This window comes from Dichomitus squalens (genome assembly GCF_000275845.1).
Source record: "Dichomitus squalens LYAD-421 SS1 unplaced genomic scaffold DICSQscaffold_57, whole genome shotgun sequence".
Taxonomy (NCBI): Eukaryota; Fungi; Basidiomycota; class Agaricomycetes; order Polyporales; family Polyporaceae; genus Dichomitus; species Dichomitus squalens.
The window spans coordinates 150511-174132 of record NW_006766939.1 but is presented as its reverse complement, the minus strand read 5'-3'; the positions used below and the strand labels follow the sequence as shown (position 1 = coordinate 174132).

General features: G+C 54.2%; 6 protein-coding genes across 6 annotated transcripts; 5 read left to right on the top strand and 1 right to left on the bottom strand.

Annotated features, from left to right (window-relative positions):
- Positions 1–26: 26 nt before the first annotated feature.
- DICSQDRAFT_140477 (P-loop containing nucleoside triphosphate hydrolase protein) lies at positions 27–7140 on the bottom strand. The gene is made up of 20 exons (XM_007369897.1): positions 6554–7140; positions 5900–6488; positions 5612–5843; positions 5169–5562; positions 4928–5108; positions 4640–4865; positions 4516–4579; positions 4368–4460; positions 4168–4316; positions 3942–4107; positions 3258–3429; positions 2535–3192; positions 2252–2483; positions 1814–2195; positions 1562–1760; positions 1262–1484; positions 994–1209; positions 789–943; positions 553–733; positions 27–483 (listed from the first exon to the last, which is right to left on the bottom strand). The coding sequence occupies exons 2-11, from the start codon at positions 6403–6405 to the stop codon at positions 3281–3283; spliced, it is 2160 nt and encodes a 719-aa protein (XP_007369959.1). The 5' UTR covers positions 6406–6488; positions 6554–7140; the 3' UTR covers positions 27–483; positions 553–733; positions 789–943; positions 994–1209; positions 1262–1484; positions 1562–1760; positions 1814–2195; positions 2252–2483; positions 2535–3192; positions 3258–3280.
- Positions 7141–7614: 474 nt separating this feature from the next.
- On the top strand, positions 7615–9842 carry DICSQDRAFT_111908 (insert subdomain of RNA polymerase alpha subunit; the record flags this gene model as incomplete). The annotated part of the gene is made up of 7 exons (XM_007369896.1): positions 7615–7773; positions 7831–7938; positions 8514–8683; positions 8742–8986; positions 9072–9311; positions 9380–9578; positions 9635–9842. The coding sequence occupies 6 exons, from the start codon at positions 7615–7617 to the stop codon at positions 9568–9570; spliced, it is 1113 nt and encodes a 370-aa protein (XP_007369958.1). The 3' UTR covers positions 9571–9578; positions 9635–9842.
- A 4395-nt stretch (positions 9843–14237) lies between these two features.
- On the top strand, positions 14238–15619 carry DICSQDRAFT_183282 (uncharacterized protein; the record flags this gene model as incomplete). Its single annotated transcript, XM_007369895.1, has 3 exons — positions 14238–14874; positions 14928–15503; positions 15555–15619. The coding sequence occupies 3 exons, from the start codon at positions 14238–14240 to the stop codon at positions 15617–15619; spliced, it is 1278 nt and encodes a 425-aa protein (XP_007369957.1).
- Positions 15620–17239: 1620 nt separating this feature from the next.
- On the top strand, positions 17240–18075 carry DICSQDRAFT_174085 (uncharacterized protein; the record flags this gene model as incomplete). Its single annotated transcript, XM_007369894.1, has 3 exons — positions 17240–17382; positions 17451–17780; positions 17841–18075. The coding sequence occupies 3 exons, from the start codon at positions 17240–17242 to the stop codon at positions 18073–18075; spliced, it is 708 nt and encodes a 235-aa protein (XP_007369956.1).
- Positions 18076–18758: 683 nt separating this feature from the next.
- On the top strand, positions 18759–19757 carry DICSQDRAFT_174084 (uncharacterized protein; the record flags this gene model as incomplete). Its single annotated transcript, XM_007369893.1, has 4 exons — positions 18759–18886; positions 18945–19072; positions 19140–19398; positions 19466–19757. 4 exons carry the CDS (start codon positions 18759–18761, stop codon positions 19755–19757), a joined length of 807 nt encoding a protein of 268 aa, XP_007369955.1.
- A 903-nt stretch (positions 19758–20660) lies between these two features.
- DICSQDRAFT_111905 (MFS general substrate transporter) lies at positions 20661–22909 on the top strand (the record flags this gene model as incomplete). Its single annotated transcript, XM_007369892.1, has 13 exons — positions 20661–20838; positions 20910–21028; positions 21085–21186; positions 21241–21334; positions 21391–21696; positions 21748–21779; positions 21842–21935; positions 21990–22134; positions 22195–22295; positions 22355–22478; positions 22533–22596; positions 22644–22736; positions 22805–22909. 13 exons carry the CDS (start codon positions 20661–20663, stop codon positions 22829–22831), a joined length of 1479 nt encoding a protein of 492 aa, XP_007369954.1. The 3' UTR covers positions 22832–22909.
- Positions 22910–23622: the final 713 nt, after the last annotated feature.

The window sequence follows — 23622 nt, the reverse complement described above, 5'->3', positions numbered from 1 at the left end:
CAGAAACCATGGGTATCGTCTATCCAGTCAAGTCCAAATATTTCATACGCTCCGTCGCCGCAGCAACGCCCCTAGCATGGCGCATCTTCACATACCCTTTAGACTGATTCTGTAGCGTCGCCTCCATTTGTATCGCGGTATTCACCTGTGAAGCCAAATTCCCTAGCGCCGCCGGGTTCACCTGCGCCACAGGCTTCACTCCCGCCGGCTCCTTTGCCTTCGTCCCGGGCAAGCCCGCCCTCCCATCGGCAACCTCCATCGCGTCCACCCACGCCACCTTCTCCCCCACCCTCCTCTCCCACTGCAGCGCGAGCCTGTTCAGCAGCGTCCCGCGCCCCGCCCCGCGGAGGAACGCGCGTTGGGTGACGATCACCATCCCAGTTTGGCAACGGGTGAGCATGACGTTCACGCGGTTCAGCGAGCGGAGGAACCCCGGGGAGGTCGTGCGCACGGCAGACACGATCACATATGGCGCTTCGTGGCCTGCATGAGTGCATCACGAGATCGTCGTAAGTACGCTGCTTGCGTGGCTGAGCGGCAGGGGAAGCGCACCTTGGAAGCTGTCAACGTTGTAAACGATGCCATCGGGCAGTCCCCCACGCTTGAGCGCGTCGGCAATTGCGCCACGCTGTGCGTCGTAGGGCGTGATGATGCAGATCTCCTTCCTCTTCCCTTCTTCTTCACTACAGTAGGTACGGACAATGTTGACGATGGTATGCACTTCCTCCATGTTCTATGTTGCTCAATAGTGAGGCAGTATTTTCACTCTCGAAGCAAAGAACACCCACCTTCCAGCTCAAACCGGCGCGTTCCTCCGCCCCCTTGCGCACGTCCACAAACAGGACACTGCTCGTCCTGAAGTCACGGATCTTGTGCTCGGACTTCAGCTTGGAGTCGTAGATCGTCTTGGAGATGAAGTTGCCCAGAGGAATGGGCATGCGGTCTGACCCATGCGTGAGTATGCAGAGGGGACATATAGCGTTTCAAACGCACATTGCGTGTCCAGGAAGTACGACGACTTTTGGAACTGCTTCAAGTCGAAGATGGTCTGCATAGCCGGCGCTGCTTCCTTCCCGTACGGCGGGACTGTTCAGGCCAGTATGAGGAAGCAGCCCTGCGCGCGGTGGACAAGGCGAAGGAAACCATACGCTGCTTCGGGTCGCCAAACATGCACACCTTCTTCAAGGTATTGAACTTGTGGAACAAATGCTAGGACACCAGTCCAGCCGACGGTCAGCATGAATGCAGTACAACAACTCACCATAAACTCGAACATGTCGATCTGCGACGCCTCGTCAACGACTAGCCGCTCCATGGGCACATACTCCAGGATCTTCTGTTTTACAAGCGCGTCGTGCGAGAGCATTGAGAGCGTGCAGAGGATGACCTTGCTCGTGCCGATGTGAATCCTCGGGTCGAATCCCTCTCCGAACTCGTCTGACCGGATCAGATAGAGCTCTATGTCGTCATACATATACTCGTGCCTATGAACAACACAAAACATTATTCGACATAGATGTCAGCGGAGTACACATGACATTAGATCGGCCGAAAAGCGTACCATTCGAAGTGGAACTCCATAGAGACAATGATCTTGAAATTGATCTTGTGACCCGTCTTCTGCTCACGCTTGAAGAGACTGAGCGCGATGTTCTTGACACCGACATTGGATTGCGCAATGACCCAGACAGGCTGCTCCTGGTTTTGCCAGTGCTCGAGCGCCGCGGCGATGGTCGTCGTTTTGCCAGTACCGGGCGGACCTGCTCATCAATCAGGCAGGACTCGAGACAGTAAGGGTTGCTGGGGTGCATACCGTGTGCGATGACAAGCGGCTCCCCATCCGTGATCATCGCATTTGCGACTTTGCGTTGAGACGCATTCAGCGCCTCGAAAGCGTCCGTATTCCCTCCCGTGGATACTACTCTCCCAGTCGGTCCTTGGGGTGGGTTGGAGTCGCTCGGGAACCACACCATATGCACGTACGGCGACTCGACTAGAGTGTGTGCATTCTGGAGGACGAGGAGGATATGCTCATCGCGGCTCAGCTCAGCCCGTGTGAGTTCTTCCCGCCCTACGACGCGCACTCTGTCCACCTTGCCGTTGAACTTGCCCTCGACGACCTTGAGCCCGGTCTGCCTGCCTTTCGCAGCAACAGCCTGGAGCTTGACGTCTCCCCCGTTGATCTCTATGATCGTCTGCCATAGAGGTGAGCACACTCTGCAGAGCCTGGCGACCTGGAGAAACCTCTCACCTGACGGCTCTTGCGCACACGCGTCTTGAACCGCGCATTCTGTAGGACCACTTGGCCCTCACCGTCCAACCCGACGTCTTCAAAGTCGTTTTCATATCCAGTTGGCTTGTCGGCCTCGAGGAGCTCGATGTTGAGGATGAGCTGCGAGAGACACGACAGCTGGTGCTGCGGTAGGTGGCGCGTGTCGATCTTAGCCGCCTTCTGTATTGCAGTGATGCATTTTTCGGCAATGCTAATAAATTCATGGTGAGAGTCAGTGACTAGTCGGATCCTCGGTGCGTACCAAGCCGAGAGCCAGGCGCGAAGGCAGATGTCCTGGTCCGAGTCCCGGAGCCACAGGGCGTGGATTGCACGCTGGTTTGTGCGGTTGCTCAGGTGCCTGTCCGCGAGCTCGGCCGCCGAGACCTGCTTGCGCGTGAACTTGGAGTGCAGTGTAGATAGGTCGATGCCGTATACGTGTGAGGCGGTCTGACGATGGAGCAGGAGAGCGAGGCGGGGCATCTGGAAGCCGGCGAGTAGACAGTGCTCGTTGTTGAGAATCTGCGCTAGGCCGGCATCGTGTGAAGAGTTTTTCGACTTCTCAGCGTAGCATTCGGCGGTCAAATTGATCAGAAAGGCGGTGTCGGGAGTGCCGATAGCGATGGCCTCCATCACTCCTTTCTTTGAGAGCCGGAGAGATACTCCAAGGACCTTAGTGCCGGTGCCGGTGTTCAAGACGTCCAGAAGTTTTCCGCATGTCTGTGGCCGAAGCGATACCACAGATATGTTGTCGGGAGAGCCGGGAACGAGATTATGAGTACTGAGGGACATGGTGGTCGATGGGAAAGAGTGGCACGACAGGAACCGAATATGTTGTGGCGCAGCGTATAAGGTTCAGACTTGACGTTTTGTGGTTGGGCGACATCAGTGACACAAGTATAACCAGCAGCCTTACATGATTCCTGGATGAAGGGATATACGCACGATGTAAGCATATTGTATGTAATCTGAATGGCACTCAACTTCCCTTAATCCTTATCATTCGATATCCTATACGACGTAAAAGCAGTTCTTTTCTTGTGAGTTGCGATCACACTCGCAGCAACAAAGAGGTGCGAGGCGATCCAAGACGAGAAACAACACCGGAGCCGACGGCGTTAATTGCCTTTTGTGAATACAACCAGCTTCTTGGGCGCCCACTAAATCGGACCGGTGTAAGCGCACAGCCCGGGAACATAAAATCTGTACATTCAACAACGCAAGATACCAACCGCTGGATGTCTCCTGATCTTTCACGGCGAACAGGGCCGCAGCATAAGTACAACGTTCACTTTTGCTACTAGAGCCGAAGGCGCATTCCATCGATCTCAGCCTTGGACTGCGCATACGGCGCCAGGCAAGATGGCCTTGCCTTCTGCCACCCTCATCGCATCTACCCAAGCCGCATCTGCCCCTGCGATGGTTCCCCAGTGACTCGCGAGCTTCCCCAGCAGTGTCTGATCGGCGACACCGCTGAGGAAAGCTCGCTGAGTGACGAGTACCATGCCCGTCTTGCAGCGCGTGAGCATCACGTTCATCCTGTTCAGCGACCTCAAGAACCCAGGGGCGGTGGTGCGCACAACGGAGACAATAACATGCGATGCCTCGTGCCCTATTCCGTAGCACAGGAGGTCTAAGAGAGGGAAGAAAAGCGGTTGAGGATTAGACTTACCTTGATAGCTGTCGACATTGTAGACGTTCTCGTGCGGTAGTTTCTGCGCTTTGAGGGCCGCAACGATCGCAGCGCGCTGTCCGTCATAGGGAGTGATGATGCAGAAATCTGGGTGCCTGTAGTACTTCTTGACAAGGTTGACAATAGTATGTATCTCTTCCATGTTCTTCGACATGCGAGGTTGGTAAGAATCACGACGCCGTTCGGGAACACAACAGAAGCACACCTTCCAGCTGGATCCGGCGGACTCCTCCTTGCCCTTGCGAACGTCGATCAATTTGACGCAGTCATTCGCGGTGATCTTGTGCTCGGACTTGAGCTTCGAGCCATAGACGTGTTTAGATATGAAGTCTCCAAGAGGGACGGGCATGCGATCTATCCTGACGGTTGAGTATAGGCAGTACGTGGTAGGTGGATAGAGCTTACATTGCGTGTCGAGGAAGTAAGCTGACGTGTGGAATTGCTGGAAGTCGAAGATTGTCTTCATCTTCGGCGCCGTCTCTTTTCCGAAAGGAGGCACTGTGTAACGAGGCGATTTTAATAGGGTGCATCATTGGCACCGCGAGAGGCTTACGCTGTTTGGGATCTCCGAACATGCAGACCTTGCCTAGTGTCGGCATGAACTTGTTGAACAGATGCTATCGTAGACCTCGCATTGAGAGCGAGCACACTCGAAAGGCTGGTGCGAAATTATTCACCATGAACTCAAATGTGTCAATCTGGGACGCCTCGTCCACTACGAGTCGCTCCATCGGCACGTGGCGGAAAACTCCAACGTTGTCCATGCCAGGATGTGAAAGCATTGAGACCGTGCACAAGATGACCTTCGATCTGCCCATGAACTCCGCAACACCCGCGGCCTGACCGAAAAGCTTGTCCGATTTGACGAGGTGATCCGATATGTCGACGTAATGGTGCTCGTGCCTGCGCGCGACGGAAGCAGGTTAGAGTCGCCTGGGCAATGTCAGTCAAGAGATGTTGCGCACCATTCGTAGTAGAAATCCTTTGAGACAACGATCTTGAAATCGATCTTGCGCTTGACCAGGCTTTCAGCAATGTTCTTCACGCCAACGTTGGAATGCGCGATGACCCATGCCGGCTCCCTGCGTCGCTCCCAATGCTCGAGCGCTGCAGCGATCGTTGTTGTCTTACCCGTCCCTGGGGGACCTACGCAGGAAGCCGCACATCAGCACGCGGACCCTCAAGCTCGCACACGCGATCACGCACCGTGCACAATGATGAGGTTTTCATCTGCGCTAACCATCGCTTTCACCACCGCCTGCTGGGACGCATTCAATTCCTTGTACGACGGCGTCGTGATCTGCGTTTGTGCGTCCACCGCCCCAATCGCTTTCACCTTCTTGCCCCTCTTAGTTTTGCGCGGTGGAAACCAGAGCATGCGAACGAACGACGACATGTCCATGGCCTCGGTACCCCTTAGGATGCCCAACACGAACTCGTCGCGCGCCAATTCCGCGTTCGTGGCCTCCTCGCGGCCAAAGACGCGCACCTTCGTCACCTTGGCCGGCAGCCTGCCTTTGAGCAGTTGGAGCTGAGTCTGCCGCCCTTTGAGCCCGACCGCGCGGGCCGTCGCCTGCCCTCCGTTGAAGTGGACGATGGTCTGGGTGTTCGTCAGTACGCCTATAGTCACTCACGGACGGAAGGGTTACCTGGCTGCTGTCGCGGATCTTCGTCTTGAAGCGGGCGTTGTGGAGGATGATCTTGTCCTTGCCGTTCTGTCTGACGTGCTCGAAATCGTTGTCCACTTGCGTGGGCTGCTCGGCCTCCAAGAGCTCGACGTTCAGCACGAGCTGCGCTAAGCATGCGAGCTGCAGAGGCGAGGCGTTTCGGGTGTCGACCTTCAACACCTTGTCCATGATGGAGGCACTCTCCTCGGCGATGCTAGGAGGTTTGTAGTTTGTGAGAGGCAAGATGCTCAGGACGGACTCTATACTCACCAGGCCGACAGCCAGGTACGGAGACAGAGATCCTTGTTGGAGTGGTGCCACCACAGGTTGTGGATGCCCTGAGCGCGCACTGTGCCCCAGAGTTTCCGAGCGAGGTGTGCGGCGCATTGCTGCTCCCTTGGTGACTTGTCGTGCATGGTAGACAGATCGACGCTGCGCACGTCAACGCCGAACTGGTGGTGGATGAGGAGCGCTACGCGGGCCATACCGAACGCGACGAAGAGATAGCGAGGATGTTTCAGGACAGATGCGAGCATAGCAAAGGAGATATCCTTGGTGACCGTGATTTGAAAGACCTGATCGGAGTCAGCTAGTGCAACGGCCTCGATGAACCCCTTCTTCGACAGCCTCAAAGATATACCAAGCGGGACGATAGTGACCTCCGGAGACCCACGACCGAGCCTGTTGATCAGAACTTGGCAAGAGTCGGCTGTGAGGCGTTTCACGGGGACGGAGGTAACGAGTGCGGGAACGAGGTCCTGCTCAAGCGTTGGCATACTGGGAGGAGCTGATGGGGGTTGGTGGACTGGGGCCGCCAGGACCGCTGACTATAGCTCGATGTTGGGTTTATGCCACCACGCTGATAAACCGCGTCACTTAGAAGCACGACGGTTCCGCGAGGCAGGTCGCAGTATGTCCACCTACCTACTTGAGCGCATAAAGACTTCGAAATGGCTGGGAGGGGCATGGGCGAATGAAAGCGAAGTGAAAACGAAGATCTTGCGGAAAGGACGTGCCGCAGAAGGCGGACCATCTACTACTTCGAGCAAAAGAGCAGCCTCGTGTTCAAAGAGAACTCACTCCAGGCAGCTGGGGTTGGGTGATTCGCTTACCGCAGCACACACCGGGGGCATTGAACTATAGGACGACGTGTCCCATCGTAGAGGTATCGTGATCTGAGCCACTGGCGCGTTGAGACAACATGCCTCGCCGCGTCCCACCTTGATCCTACGCCAGTCGCCCACTGCACAGTGAATGAAGTTAGCATATGACACGATTTTATCAAACCTTACAAAGGGGGATGCGCAACCAGGTGATTATCCTATAGTGGCTCTGATGACGATGGATATGCGATGGGACACGATGTACCACAGGTCGATGCCCCCGGTGACAGTAATTTGTACGTGCCGTCTGCTTGTCGATAACGGGAGCGAAGAAAGACTCGACATGGAGCCTTTTTTGGGACGGAATGGATCAGGCGGCTGTATGGTCGCCTAGGCTTGGCAAGACAGACGCTGTGCTCGAGTTGGAAGGAAAACGTCATGTAACGCAAACGATGATAGGCGGGGGACAGAACTCAACAGAAGTTCAGGGGATGCAGGACGCAGTCATCATAACGGCTGGAAAGGTTCATTATGACGTACCTCTGGGACGACAAAACAGTCGATGAACCCAAGAAGCCGTATTTGATCGCACTGCCGAAGAATCCAATCTAAGTCAGGAACAATCGAGACAAGAATGAGAGGATATGATTGCTCTTGCACAGATAGATGTTCCACATGCGATGTTTGCCGTTGAGAGACACAGAGAGCGTTGGAAGCGACGGTGATGCAACAGGTAGAGGCCAAGAAAGACGATGCTAAGCGCCGGTTGTGTTGCATACGCCCGGCTGCCTGAGCATTCTATGTCCATATAAGGGCATATCTGCACCTTATGCGATGTGGTCGGGTAAAGAAAGTCAATTTGCACCGAGCGCGGACTCGAGAATGGCGTCCTCTTCCTCTTCCCACCTCCCCCAGTCCGTCTTCAACCCCCGACGTCATGTTGGCGTGCACGCTGAGCGTGTCTCTGATGTTTCAAGTACTGAGTTCCCCGGACACTACCCTGGAGAGGACCACAGCTGGAACCTCGCAAAATTCAAGCAGGTGCGCGTCTGCGGGAAGTTCTGTACGAGGTCGTGTCTGACGCAGGTTCCGTTGTAGAACTTGAAAGTATCGGTGAAGAGGTTATCACAACGTTCCGTCGAGTTTGACTTGGTCGGAGTGGACGCCGCGATTGCGAACGCGTTCCGTCGGATCCTGATCGCTGAGGTGAGTCTTCACGCGCTTCTTGAGTCGAGAGGGGCAGGGTCGGGAGGAAGGGTAGTCAGAGGCATGGAAGTTGTATAAGAAGCATCAAGAGGCACTCTGCGCGTGTCGGCCTTGCACCGCCCTGCCTTGGCATGGCGGCACATCCTCTTGCGCTGCATCCTACCTACTCGGGGTCAGGTCCATGGTCGGCGAGCCTGAAAAGTAGGCGTGCTAACTCCGCAAAGAGGTCGCAGGGCTGAGCGCGTACAGCGCATGTAGTGCTCACGTAGACGGTGCATTCGCTGTGTATTGGAAGCTGCATAGCCATATGATGATGAGGTGGCGTCCCTTTCCGTGTCGTGCTTGCGGAGCGGGTGTCGCGTCTCTCAAGGGCAGCTGATCTTGGCTTCCTAGGGCTTGTCTCGCAGTCCTGGTACCCGTATCTACTCAGCCCTGTATTTCATCAGCACCTCGCTGAATGCTGTGCGTGAGTATCTGCTTGCAGGCATGGTGTAATCGAGGTCTAGCCCTTGTCGATCCGTACCCCCACATTAACCTGTGTCCTCCGTCCGAGACTGTGGCTGAACACTCTCCAGGTACCAACAATTGCCATAGAAGATGTCTTCGTATTCAACAACACTTCCGTAATCCACGACGAAATCCTTGCACAACGCATAGGCCTCATTCCTTTAAACGTCGACCCCCGACTGTTCGATTTTCGGCCCCCGGGAGGTATACCCATGGACCGGAACACTCTTGTATTCAAGTACGTGCCTTATCCTTCCTTCCCCCTCCCATTCTGATGATATCCTACGCATACACAGGCTCAACGTAACGTGTGAGCGCGCAAAAAAGGGGTCCTCGTCCCCGTACATCAACGAATATGTCAAGAGCGGCGACCTCGTCTGGGAGCCGCAAGGCGAGCAAGCGACCGTGTTCGCCTCCCGGCCGCCTGCAGCGACGAATCCGGACATTGTGCTCGCGAAGCTTCGTCCGGGCCAGGTGATCGAGATGGAGCTGCATGCGATAAAAGGTGTCGGGAAGGAGCACGCGAAATGGAGTCCGGTTGGTGCGTATGGTCTTTTGTCACCTGTCTCAGGTAAAACGCAGGCTCACTTGAGTGCGCACAATCTCGCGCGTGGATATGCATGTAGCGACGGCAACATACCGCCTGCACCCGCTCGTCCTCCTCAACCCGTCAAAACCGGTCCCGCCAGAGCATGCGCAAAAGTTCGCGAAATGCTTCAGCCCGGGCGTCGTCGAGGTTAGCGCGGCTGGCGAGGTGGCGATCAACGAGCGCTACTTACGGACGGAGACGATGTCGCGGGAGGCGCTCCGGCATAAAGAGTTCGAGGGATGTGTGGAGCTGAAGAGGATCAGGGATTGGTTTATCTGTGCGTCTGCCCCTTGGTTTTTTTGTCACTAGGAGTGTGATACTGACGTTGATTGATGGGGGCAACAGTCCAGGTAGAGAGCGAGGGCCCGTACACGCCAGAGTTGCTGCTCCCAGAGGCGATCAAGGTCATGCGCGGGAAGATCTTGTCCATACGCGCCGCGGCGGAGGCGCTCCTCGAGGACTCGCAGGACTTGGGTAGCGGTGGCGGAAGCGGGCGCCCAGACGCGGATGGGGACGTCAACATGGGTGGGCAGTAGAGGACATGGTGCGCAACGTCGCTTCCGAGTACGGTGCTAGGGTACGGACTGACGGCGGCGGCAGTGTTACTGTTTATGTAGGTCGAATGCTATATAAGCGTTTTCTTCACATTGTGCTGTGCTCTGCGGAGCGGCTTCGGAGCGTGAGTGCCCATGGACCCTCCGCCAAGCGTCGAACCGGAGCCGGCGGCGGCGGGATAACATGTAGCTTGGGCCTGTCATCACGATCTCGTCACCATAATCAGATTCAAACCTCGAGGCATCGAGGCCAGACACCATGACAACATTCCATCCCACCACTGACACTCCCGGCGAGCCACGCAGAAGGACGGTGAGGCTGGCCACGTTCCGCGTTCCATTGTTCGTATCGTGATCCCGGAACGCTGATGCCGATTGATGAGACGCTCATGGTGAGTCTGTACACAAATGGCGCAGTACCCTGAAATCACAGCCGAGGCACGTAGCACGCCCGATCTCTGAGTCATGAGCATGGATGTCGTGTTCAGTCTGAACGAATGGCAGTTGGCGAGCGGCACCAAGCTTTTACCCTCGCCCACATCATAGCTCCTTGAAGGTTCCGAGGACGGAGGACGTAACTCGATGCTTATTCCGTTAAGGTCTTAATCGAGCATACCTTGTGCTGCAGGATGCATTTGATGAACTTCACTAGCGGGCTTAGGCTCCCGACAAGGATGGGCTCCGATGTCTTCAGGCCAGGTCCACTGTGCGGCCGGCTGACGCTCGGGCCCCACGACTTGAAGGAATGGTGACGGTAATCATGGTCGCGCCTACTCCAAGTTTATGGTCATTGCTAGACGACTACCATGATAGTTGTATACTAGAGCGTAGCTATCGTCCGTCCCGCGCAAACGTAAAGCATTACAGGAAACGTCTCAGTCGTCTTCTCATGCCCATTCTTATCCAAGCTCTGACGGAATGTCCCTCCCCGTGTGCGCAACACCCTCCGACCATCCTAATGTCGTCACTAAGATCCGGAACATGGAATGGTGAAAAATTGCGGTGCTCGCGGTCCAATGAGGAGTGAAGTGCAGACGCGTTGGCCGGCTCCTCAAGAGATGATTCAAGAGCAATACCGAGGCCTTGCTTATACAATTCAGGTCGTTTCCAACCTGACTAACATCAACAGTGAACGAGTCTATTATTCTCAGCATTATCTGCTTAATACACATGGTTACATCCCTATTCCGTAAAAGAGGAACTACATCTCGGATTATGAGGACCCATTTCTACACAGCGGCTTGGCTTGGTATATATAGGGTGTCTTGAGAGCCAATGGCTCAACATCTGGTTGACGAAATGCCTAGGGAAGGATCCGCAAGTCAGAGACAGCGCGATTGAGTTCAGACGGTGATACGATACTGACATTTATATCACAACCCGTCAGGCAGATCGCGAGGTGCAATGTCTAAGGCTGGGTCACTGTTGGAACCCACGTTGGGATCGTAGCTTGCACTCTCCAACCGGCTATTGATTTCGGCCAACAGAATTTTTTTGAAGGTATTTTCAACGTGTTTAGGTGTGTTCTGGGGGATAGAACAGGGGAGAAAGAACCATCCGTGACACCCATCCATGACAATTTCGCGTTTCTCGGGATTTTCAGATTGGGATTCGTTCACGGATTTGATATATAAAAAGCATAGAGCGCAGGAGAGCTTAGGACAGCCAATGTAGTAGCGACCAGGCGGACAATTGTGCAGAATGTGAAGCGCCAGAAGGCATTCACAGTGAACGTGCGATGGCTTCGGTTCGGAAGGGATGGGTGGGATCCTAAATTTTTTCCACTCTTGTAACGAGACTGAAAAGTCTCCTCCATTGAGCTTTCGATTCAAGTTGTGCAACTGTGTGCCGGTGATCCTACCGGGGTGGTAGGTAGGGGAAGTAGGCGGTGGATCCACAAAGCCGACTGGTAGGTCACGACTGATGAGGACGCCGCGTAGATCTGAGCATGCTGCAAGAACTACGAGATTGTTGATATGTATGGATGCACTGGAGGCCTTTGTAAGGATCTCCTCGGTGCTCCGACCCTTTATATCTGGAAGAGGATGTCAGTATGAAAAGACAACACGAGGTGACGATGCACCCACCCTTTATTTTCTTGTTCATAGATTCCACGAGGACCGGATGAGCCTCGACTAGACCAGAAATGAATCGTCCGCACTCATGAAGCTCCATGAGTCTGCCGGCATCATGGTCATGCTCATTCACTATAGTGAGCACCTTCGATAGGTAGTTCTGAAGGGCACAGACTATGCTATGCTGTCCAGAGTCGACTTGGCCTCGCACTTTGCTTGCATAGCGTGCAAGTTTACCTTGGAGCAATTGACAGCGCTTGTTAATCCGGGCTCTGAATTTAGGCATGTGTTGGCGGTAGACGAATAAGACAAGCTCTGTCTCTGCAGTAGAGACCGGCTCCAAAATACTTCTTTGTTTTGCCAGCGATAAATCTAGTTCTCCAGGTGCGGAATGTGCGGCAAACGCGATGCTTTGGAGCTTTGGAATGCAGTCCTTGATGAACTTTCCATAGGGACTGAGTCCGTTGCCGAGGGCCTGGTTGCCGCTACATTTTAGCTCCGGTGTCACGGACGTTGGACAGACGCCCCCTTTTGCCGCCCATTCCCTTCCCTTTGACGCTCACTTTCCATGTTCGGACTATTTCCTTTTCGAGCCTATCCTAGTTTGGACACTTTAGATACGTTCCCACAGCCGCATGCTACGTTCCCGTGATCGCCATGCCCTTGCCTTTTCTTTCTCGCCCTTTGTTCTCTCTTTGTCATCTTCACTGCCTCGCTCTCGCGCCTTGTCCTTGGTTGCTAAGCAGCCCCTCTGGTATATAAGGACCCCCTTAGGCGCTCCCTAGTCCCCATCTCGACCTCTTGGTCATTGGGACTAGGTGAGTGACTATAGCGTTGTATCTCTCTCTGATTGCTAATGTATAACTTGGTCATTGGGACTAGTCTGTCGCTGCCTGCGTGAAGACTAGCTTTCGTAGGTCTCGTGCCTTCGTGCCGACCTCCGCTCTGCCCTCGTCGAGTTTTCTGTCACGTTTATCCCTCTCCCTCTCTCTTTCCCCTTTCGGCTCCTTGCCGCTCGCCTACGGGGTCGTCGCCGAACGTCGACCCGAGTCTACGCGCCTAGTCGCCGCGACATCCGGGTTCCAGAACGCATTCTCGGGTTGGATTATATGCAGCAGAGAAGCAGCAATGACGTTAGAATCGGGATTACGCTGACCGTGTATGGGCTCATGAAGGACACAAACCCCCGCCAAGGACTTGGCGAAATCAATAGCGATGTCCCATTGCGTGTAGTCCTTTGGGTCTCGAGTCGATCTTGGCATTGCCATGACTGGGTCCACGAATTTCTCCATCGGTCCCATGCATGCAAGTACATGTACCAATGTGTCGACATTGATGTTGCTGTCAGAGTTTGCGTGAGCCATGATACGTCCCTGGAGTGCTGATTGGTGAGTAGCTCTCTCCGCCTGCATTGCATTTAAGCATGCGTACTATGTTAAGATGGTGATCTTTCTCACTTCTTTGATGCGTATGAGGGGTGTGTGTATAGGTAGTGCTGGTGTAAAGAATGAGGCGTCCGAGGAGTATATATAGGACATGCTCTATAGCCATGCAAGGAACACGGAATGATTGTGGAATTATTGCTTGAGACAACAACACTAACTACAGAAGTATCGTGAGGAGGAACTATAGAATGATTTTGCGACCATAATGATGGTTGTTATGACATAGAACAATGGGTATAAGGGTCTATCAATACTTCAGAACGAAGGAATTGCGAATACTGAATAGTAACGGAGTGTGCTCTGAGTTGTCAGCAGTCCGAGATAGAATCATGATCCGAGGGGAATGAACAATTGAAAGTCTACTTCGCCGATGTGGCTATATTCGATGTTTCAATCATCTCATGCTAACAGAATGTAGAAGGCTGTAACATGGTGTTACGATTGCGGGCCGTATCAGTCAGGGGCAGAGACATGTGTGGGTGCTTGCAGCTATCACCTCATCGGCAAATGGAAGAGTGCAATGTCACCATGTGTACATTCGAGTTGATTGTTCACCTTTCGATGTGTGTATAGAGCATCACTCTGAGCGCAGAATGTATAGAGGTGGCGGCTTGCGTCACTACATTCTTCTAAGAAACAGAGCATCATTATCATCCAAACGACGTGAATCCCATTGGTGAGCAAATGACTCGGAGAGTCGCGTCAGGCATGATATGTGCAGGGTGCTGAGATTCTCCCTGAGTAGTAGATGGAGATATGGAGGTAGAGACTCGACTGAATTGTGTTCTCCCATAGCGACAAGCCCAGGAAGCCCTTAAACACACAGCATCTATCATATGTTGTATGACGTGATCCGGTTATAACGCCGCTGGAAAAGCAGCTTACTCAGCGCTAGCACTGGACCGTGGGCTTTGTGGCGATACCTCATCCTGGCTCGCCGTCTTCTGGAAAACTACATATATATTCTCATCCCAACGTTGCCCTCACAGTGCACTCAACTTCGACATCGGTGTGTAGTCTCTTGAACATCGTGAGTCCCGGTCTATCCTGGACATTACGTCAACTCCTCATCTACTGAATCACTATGTACTACACAGATCACACGATTCCACTTCCCACCGACCCTTCCATGTCTCTCCAAGATATCCACAATCCCCTTGCTACCGCTGTTCTGGGGATAAGCCACGTCTGGCCAGCAGGTCCCAAAGAGGCCTCGCAGGTGGTCCAGTCGGATATGATCCGAGGGACGTATAACTACGTAGATGCCTTCTCGGTGCTGTGCGCTCTCTCTCCTGGTTGCGCTACTGCAGCAGCTGTCATTGAGCACCGCGAGAGAGACTCGAGGCTTCACATTTGCACACGGCCTTCAGCTCCACCTCAATTGAGGTCTATGATGCTGGAATGCTTGAGCCATGTCAAAGAGCTTCGTTTCAAAGCCCTGTCACCTCCGGCAGCCGACTCCACGGTGGGACAGCGCTCGGACACAGCTGAAGCTCACGATCTTCTCACCACAATATACGGTACCTGCTGGGAGAAGTATCTGGATCACATCAAGGAAGAAGGGCTGGAACTATTAGAGGACATGGGATCTGATCCGGGAACTGAGAACATCGAATTGCTCATCACGAGCCTCAAGATCGTTTTACGCACCGATAGGACCCCGGACACCGGGGAAACCGATGAGGACCTCCTGGAATTGCACAATGCAGCTAAGGTCCTTGCGTCAAATGCGGAGGTACTGACGAAATATGGTTGCTCTACCCAGCGTGAGTCGCAATCCACAATTCTTTCAGAGCCCGTTCACTAATTGTCAGTTCAGTCGCTTCGCGTCTACAGTCATTGCCAGATGCTGCCGAGGAGCTCCTTAAGTTCTCCTCCTCCCAAGAGAAACTGCCCTCAGACGTTGTCTGGGTGGTACCCTGCGATCCTCAGCCTGAGTCTGTTTCCGCGGACATCAAAACCATCACGCGACTCCTCCAATCATCCAATCTTCCCGACATTCCCGACAACTTTCCCGACATTGCAAACGCTGCTCGCTTGCCCCTGCAGCAATCGCAAACCACCCCTCACAACTCTCCACTTACGTTCACCACACACTGTGCCAGCTTCCTCCTCCAATACGTGTCGCAGAATGGGTTGGTGATCGACCCCTATATCGGTTGTCCCTGGGGTACCTGCTACTGCTGCATCATGCTCATAGACGTGTACAACAAGTCACAGCCGCAGAATATGAGGCCGTACGCTATCAGTCGCTTCAGCTGCGACTTCGATTCCGCTTGGGGCTATCCGTCTTTGGGATCGGAAATAAATGAGAATTTAAAGGGCAAGTTCCTCAAAACTTTGACGAAGTTATCTAAATACAGAGCCGCGCAAAGGAACAAGAACAAGCCCATAGGTAAGTCGTGAACTACATTCTAGTGCTCACATATAGTTAAAAGGCGCATAGGGGGGATATTTGCGGACAAAGTCTCCGCCGAGACTGCGGTGATAAGCATCGTAGAAGCCTACTAGATTACTGATGGGCAGGGTTTACATCTTAGATGTTCCTGAATGCGAACTCTGTAACGCGTGTAATTCATACAAAGTGATAGGGGTTTCATAAGATGAGATGATCGGTACGATGTCGTAGAAGAATCATGGACAAGTATATGTTTCTCTCATTATACCGCCACCATATAAAGCATTGTGCAATACAGTGATGACTCGGACATACACTCCGCTGAAGTGGTCCAAAGGCGTGAGGATTGTTGGGACGAGTGTTGGTAGATGGGTAAGGCTTGTAGGCAAGGGGTTCCACCCGGTAGCTCGAAAACGGTATTTTTTGAGTTGAGAGCAAGTATAGGAGTCTATATGTGAGATTTTAGGGTGGAAGGACAAGAGTCACGATGTGGAGAACATGAAAACTATGGTGTCTGTAATAAGCGCTGGGTCGAGAGGTACAGTCGTTGAGTCCTAACTGCAAAGCTCAGAGGTTGTACGAAGAGGAAAGGTAGAGAGACGGTTTTCAATCTATCATACCTTGGAAACCGAAGTACCAGGGTGAGATACGTCAGTGCTAGGTACATTTGTTAGCTTGCAAGGCATCCAAACGGAGAAATGGCAGCACGGCGGCGGACGATAAGTGGCGTGCAGAGCAATTTAATCTGCGGCTGGATTAAAAACGCAGGAACACAATCGCGGGATGCATAGGCGGCTCCGAACATTTGCACGCTGAACCAACCGAGACAAAGCTATCTAGATGCTCATAAGCACTATCGCACGAACCGGAGGGACGCCAAGAGCGGCGGTGCGAGAGAGTTGAACATTGAACGTTGAATACTGTATCCCCAGCCGTAAAGGGGGTATTCTAATGCTGGTCTAAAGCAGTATAATCGGGTTCAGAGCGCGACCAGCGATCAAGGACAGACTGGGAAAGGCAAGCCGATAGCCTAACAAGCACAAACAAGTGGCCCAAGGCGATGCGTAAGCGCCTGAAGGGAACCCAGTCGGAATTCCCGTTGTCCATACAGCTACTCTGCTTGTCATAGCCTCATTCGAGCCCGATGCTGAGAGCATATACTGGCGTGTGCTGCTACCCGAATATTAATCTGGTGATCAGTCATCCCCAGTACCCTTCGCGTACCCAGGCTCTCAAGCTAAGGTTCGTCCTGCCCATCACGCTACGCAATGCGCCAGGCTTTTGGCAGTTCTTGTTGGTACTGATGTGGATACATATATTCCGAAGACATCGGATGGCCCGTTGCCGGACAGTGCTCCCGTGAGGGCGGAGAGCACCGTGCATGGAAGAGAACTGCTGGTGGCGGCACAACGATTGTGCGTCCATTCATAGTTGTGTCAAAACCAACTTCCGCGACAGCTAAATGTCGTGCATGTCTAGTCATTGGCCGTAGGGTTGCGGAAGGTCGGCGAATACTGTGCGGTGCGTTCTCTTCTGCTCTTCTAACTCCCCTGTCGCACCGCTCCTGTTTATTTACGAACACGCCGGCTCCGTGCTTGTGTCCCGCCTTGCACAGATCTGCTCCCTCTCACGTTCAACGTAGGACATGATACTCGGGGCCCGAAGCGCCTCGCGCAGCGCATATATGCACCTCCGTCTTCACGCGTGACCCGTGCGCCCCCAACACAGTCGGCATGAAGTTTGCTGCTATCTCCACGGCCTCCATTGTCGTCGCCGCCTTCGCCGGCGTGCGCGCTCAGCTCCCTCCTGGAGTCACGCCCTGTATCACCAGCTGCCTCACGCAGGCCGCAGCCACAGACCTCGATGGGTGTTCCGTGTATGTCCCCTCCGAGATCAGCAGGCTGTGCAAGTGACTGACGATAGCCTTGCTGCGGGTTGATTCAGAACGGACAAACAGTGCCTGTGCGCAAACACGAAGATCCAGCAAGACGTCCTCAGCTGCATCCAGCAGAACTGTTCGCAGATGGAGCTCGAGGCCACGCAGGTGTTCATCGCGGCGGAGTGTGCGACTTCTAGTGCTCCTCCGGCCGCCCCGACAACGACGTCCACGCATGTGGTGTCACAGACGACGACGCACAGCGTGGTGGTGTCACAGACGACGACGCATAGCATGGTGGTGTCGACTACGTCGATCCACGTCTCGAGCTCCGTTGTAATCGAGACGTCGACCAAAACTCTAAGCAGCACGGCGATTACCAGCAGCGCAGCCTCTAGGTCAGTCGCTTGGCACTTTGTGCGTGGCAGTAGCGTGGAGCTGATAAGACGGTGCGATAGCCTGATATCGTCGTCCGCCATTACTCCTTCGTCCAGCAGCTCTATCGCGTCTGTCTCTGAAGACACGAGCCTGAGCGCCACTTCGACAGCGCCCGATCCTACGTCTTCCGACTCTGTCGAGACGATGACTTCCATTGCTACTCCGAGCGGGACGAACGCCGCGTCGCGCGCAGGACTGGGAGCAGTTGGCATGTTCGCTCTAGGCGCCGTTCTGGGGGGCGCTGCGGTCTGGTGATCTGACTGTCCGTCGAGACTCTGGCTGGACTCAATTTGTGTATTTCGGGAACGCTGCATGCACGCATGTTTGGCAGCGGCGCTCTGGAACGGGTACAGCCTGCTCAATTCTGGACTTCGGACTCTCTAACCCGTACTGTATCTCCGCCTGCAGCCGCGAACGGATGGCCGGATATGGAAGGCTTCTAACTCATATATCACGGCGTCGTCCTATTGGTTGTGGTCGGCGAGGAAGTAGCGGGAGATGGAAGAAGGCAATTGTCGCCGATCTGGGACCGGAGCGAGGTTGCTATTTTTCCACGCGTGCAAGATTGAGCAGAATGTATCAGACGTCGACGCCAACAGCCTCGACATCGCGGATGGAAGCGTCCTTGCATGCGCAAATGAATGCGCGAATGCACAACTCCGGTCGCCGCCTGTCGAACGGTTGCACCTCGAGTCCTGGACAGATTCCATAGCTGTGCGGGCGTGGCAATAGGCTTTCCTCTCATTCGTTCTCTGGCCGCGTTCCATCCATCCGTCAATCCTGCGGCGTCCGTTGTGTCTGACCTTCCACGGAGGCACACGAACGCAACTGAATGATGCACGGTCGTCGCGGCGCATATAGCTCGAGGTCCGCCAGCTCACATTCCTCCCCGCTTCGCGCTCCCCCGTTCCTTCGACGTCGCTAGCCTGTATTGCGCTATGAAGTTCACTGTCCTTTCTTTCGCACTCGCAACAGCTATCATAAGCGGTGTCTCTGCACAAGACGGCCTGTCGGCGTGTGCCCTCGGCTGCTTCGCGTCGTCTACGACTGGGACTGGATGCACTGTGTCCGTCGTCGTGTCTGGGCTCTCACCCTGTCGCTTACCTAGCTTGCGTTTTCTGCAGGACGGACATCAGCTGCCTCTGTAAGAGTACCCAGTTCCAACAGGCCGTGAAAACGTGTCTTGAGAAACAGTGCACCTCCGCCGACCTCGCCGCTGCGGAAGCGCTCGAGCAGTCGGAGTGCGGTGCTTGTGAGTCTAGCCCCGCCCGTTGCCCATCACCGATCTCAATGCTAACGCCTACCATCTCAATACCCAGCGACCACGACGAGCAGCAGTTCTAGCCCTCCGCCTGAGAAGACTTCGTCGTCCTCCCAAAAGGCCACGACGACGACGCCCTCACACTCGTCGAGTGCGCTGCCACCTCCTTCTTCGCACTCGTCTTCCTCACACCCGTCCTCCTCACACTCGCCTTCTGCTTCATCCTCCGATTCAGCGACTCACTCCACCAGTCACTCTGACCCGGAGACGAAGAGCAAGAGCGAGAGTGCCTCTGGCACTCCGTCGAAGCCATCCTCGTGAGTCTATCGCATCCCGCGCTGCCTTCGACGACGACGGATTTTTCTAACTCCAGACACCACACAGACCTTCTTCGACTTCCGCCGCCCCGGCCTCCGTAACCAACTCCACGGCTCTCGCAGTGTCCTCTTCGGCGGCTGTCAACTCCACCCTGGCCTCGAGCTCGTCCTCCAGTGCGACGCTCACGGTTCTCCCTTCCAGCACTGACCCGGCCTCCACCGCTCTCGTGACGTCCACGTCCGTCGCGTCCTCCAGTACTGTGAACCCGACCAACGGCGCTGTGCCAGGCGGTGCCAGGGGTCTCACTGGGGGCGTCGCTGTCTTCGCTGGGCTTCTTGGTGCTGCGTTCGCTTTGTAAAATCTACGATGTGGACTGTCATCCTGCGGACTGATTTCAGCTGTATGGCCTAAGGACTTATATTCCTGCGTACAATATGTCGCTGTTTGCGCGATGGGAACGAGGAGTGCCGTGTACTCAAAAAGCGTTGGATAGAATTGGAGGCCGATCCGATCCTGAGTAAAGTCGTCCGTGCTGGTCCAGGATTAGTCTGATGCACCGCTCCGAGAATAGCGGACGGACGCCAGATCGACCCAGCGAGCCTGCCGTCGCCCGTCGCGCTGATCACGATGGTAAGTGATGAGTCTGTAACAGGTACTTTAAAAGTGGTCAATTATACTGAGCAGAAATGAAACGCAGGACAATCTAGTAAGGAAGTGACCGCCTCACCGTCTCGCACGTGCTCGCGGTAATCAGACGCCCGATTGGCTGGCAGCGATTCGCGCACTGTACTGCCCCACACCGTGACCCGGCCAACCACAGCCGACATCTTTATGCGGCATGAGCTTGTGTTGCATCCGACTTTTGACGGTACTCGAATGCTGACGTACGTTACTGAGGCCAGTTTGACCCGTGCATTGGTCATCGTGGGGTGAGTCCTCCATGCTCTAGACGAGTATCCTGACCTGGAGGCGATATGTGTAGCTTATGTTCTTGCATAACACCGAATCACAAAGTCGTCAGGGGTGGGATCATCCAGGCTCACGGTTCTCACGGATCCGTGTCCAAACGTCCGCATATATGAATGAGGTCACAAACGCTTCGGTGTGCATCCGCAGAGGTACAGAGGTATTCAGGGACTCGTAGTTCTAAACATGCCTCAAGAAACTCTGTATATATAGTCGTATGCGGCCATGCGCCTCCGCCGGCCTTCCCCCTCTTCCGCCTTCATTGTCCCAAAAACACTGGATAACGGACGAAGGCATGCCAAAGAGGCCAGAAAAAACCGGGAAGAAAGAACGGGTTGAGGAGGTTGTCGTCGAGGTGCTTGTTGAGAATGTATGCGAACGATCGGCCAGCCTCAAGGAGGAAGAGAGACGGCTTGTGCGCAAGCTTGATTGGCGGATCATGCCCATGTTAGGGCTCATGTATCTCTTCGCCGGTACGTTGCATATATATGCCTTTTTCCGGCTGCTAGCTCAACTTTGCATGTCCCCTTTGTAATCCTTGTAGCTCTTGATAGGACGAACTTAGGGAACGCACGTCTGCAAGGCCTTCCGCAAGACATCCTGCATGGAGATCCGACAGGCGTCCTATTTGACTGGGCAAATTCCGCGTTCTACTTCTCATATGTGCGTACACTTCCGCTCAACTCTACGTAGTTGTCCTGCATAAGCCATATGTGCAGGTAACTTGCCAGGTGCCAGCCCTCATCACGTCGAAGTTATACCCTCCACGCATTTGGCTGGGATGCACAGTGATCGGGTGGGGTTTGGTGTCTACTCTGATGGTACGTTTCCCTGATTGGATAACGTGCCGCTCTGTTGCACTAATATCTATGCAGGCCACAACGTCCAACTTCCCTAGTCTCATGGTGGCTCGCCTGGCCTTGGGAGCATTTGAAGCGGGTTTCAGCCCCGGTTTTCCGCTCTACCTGTGTACGTGCACTAGTGGACTCAAATGACCTTGCTCTCATGCATCGGCGCTGCTATAGCACTGTTCTACACCAGAGAGGAGTTTGGCCTCCGTACAGCGGGGTGGTACATGTTCGCGGCGGTCGCAGGGGCATTTGGCGGCTTGGTCGCGTTCGGTATCCAGCATGTCCACGCCGCGGTAGCCAATTGGCGGCTATTGTTCATAGTCGAAGGGATCCCGTCGATATTGCTCGGCATACTAGCTCTAGTGATCTTGCCTGATAGGCCCGAGGAAACCCCGGTCCTGACGGAGCGAGAACGCGAGATTGCTGTGGAGCGGATGAATCGAGGTGGGAGCGCCGATGTTGGCAGGAGAATTCAGAAAAGTATGTTGTCACATTACGATTGAGAATTCTTTCTGATTAAACCTGTGTTAGAACACATACCGATCGCATTCCGTGACTGGAAGGTCTGTTGCAATGTCTGTGAAGTCTGACTCGCCACTCAAACCGCGAGTGATTACATTGGCAGATCTACGCGGCAGGAGTGATGTTTTTCGCGGGGAATTGCGCTCTATCCGGGATTCAGGGATTCTTGCCCACGATAATCGCTAGCTTCGGATTCAGTGAGCAGCGTTCCCCCAAAAGTGCTATATACGTGGGCTAACTTGTCTATCTAGCCAACGCTATCGCACAGATACTCACGGTCCCCCCATATGCCGTCGCCGCCTTGATTCTCTGCGTTACAACGTACGCCTCGGATCGCATGCAACGGCGTGGCGTGTTCCTTTTCGGCGTGAACACACTTGCAGGCGTTGGATACATGTTTGTGGTCTCTGGTACTATGTCGCCTCTCAGCTAACTGACTGACGATCTGGTGTATAGACTACTGCTGACGGTTCCTTTCAATATACACGTGCGATATCTTGCGACATTTTGTACCACAGCTGGGACGATTTCCACCATAGCGGTCATCTTAACATGGTGTACGTCTCTGTCTAACGATCTACGCGGAGGGAAGTGGAGATTGACACGGATTGTGCAGTCTCTCATAACCTCGGCTCGGAGACGAAGAGAGCAGCGGGCATGCCTCTATACATGTCCATCGGTCACTGCGGGAGCATCCTCGGCTCTCACTTGTTCCCAACCACCGATGCACCGCGATATTTGTTAGTCCGCTGATATGCGCACATGCCAAGAGCTAAGGCGGCATAACTTCACAGGAAGGGGTTTGCCGTTACTTGCGGCTTGATATTCCTCTGCGCAACCATCGCCCTTGCAGTTTCTGTGAGTATCACGATGTTCCCTTCCGACGTACACTGAGTATCATGCAGGGGTATTACACATGGGAAAACAGGCGTCGGGACCACATGTATGGAAAACCCAACCATGCGACCCCAGTGGATGTCTCGGAATTGGCAGATGAGGTACGCACCGCGGAAGCTTAGCTTTCTATCTCCCGATGCGCACTGACACAATCCCCTTGCTTTGGAAGGCACCCAACTTCCGTTATACGCCCTAGCCTATCGTCAGCCCAAAATGCAACACACAACCTTTGTTGGAGCCTGCGACGATGTCTGTATTCTACGAAGTGCTTTGCTCTGATTACACGGAAAGACACAATCATGAACTCTCAGAAGTCTCCCGTTGTGGATTGCACGGCCGAACTCGTCTCAAAAATTCAGGAATCTCTTTCCACCCCCAGTAGCCATCGTTCATCGGTCTCCCTTGTAGGGATACGTGCAGAAGTACAGCTCACAAGCCTCAGTGTGAATTCACGGCTTACGCTTCAAGACTGTCTGTGCGTCCACCACGCCGGGACTGGGTGGAAGTTGTAAATTACGCGAGAAGTAGCCATACCGGACGGTGGAGTAGTACGGGCCGGAATGTCCCTCAACGCCTGTGGGGTCTGCGACTCTAGCTACACCAAGTGCTCTGGCTGTCCGTAGGAATTTCGGGCAACAGCGTGCGTCGCACGCGGTTATGGCCGACCTGGGTCCGGTACGTTTGAAGGGCGAAAGTGAGAACCGGCGTCTTTGATATAGCCTTGCTGACAATATGTTTTGGACAATGATTATTGTCCAGGGTCTATGACAGCGTAACTCGTGCCACCCCTCGCCGCTTTACATCTGCTTTGTCTCTAGTAGTATATAGGTTAAGGGCTCGCAGCCCAGGATCCTCGTCCCCTCGCCCTTCGGGAGCTCGCGCTCCTCGAGCTTTCGTTTTTGCCCGCTGGTTGGTGCACACCACGTCGTTCACGGTGTTGCCCAATGGGGACCACCAGCTCCTTTCTTCGGCGATCCGCTCGCCACC

Coding starts and splice junctions, on each gene's coding strand:
- DICSQDRAFT_140477 (XM_007369897.1), bottom strand. CDS start 6,405: ATGCCAACGCTTGAGCAGGACCTCGTTCCCGCACTCGTTACCTCCGTC. Junction 5,109..5,168: donor AAACCTCATCATTGTGCACG/GTGCGTGATCGC, acceptor CTTCCTGCGTAG/GTCCCCCAGGGACGGGTAAG. Junction 4,317..4,367: donor TTACTTCCTCGACACGCAAT/GTAAGCTCTATC, acceptor CCGTCAGGATAG/ATCGCATGCCCGTCCCTCTT.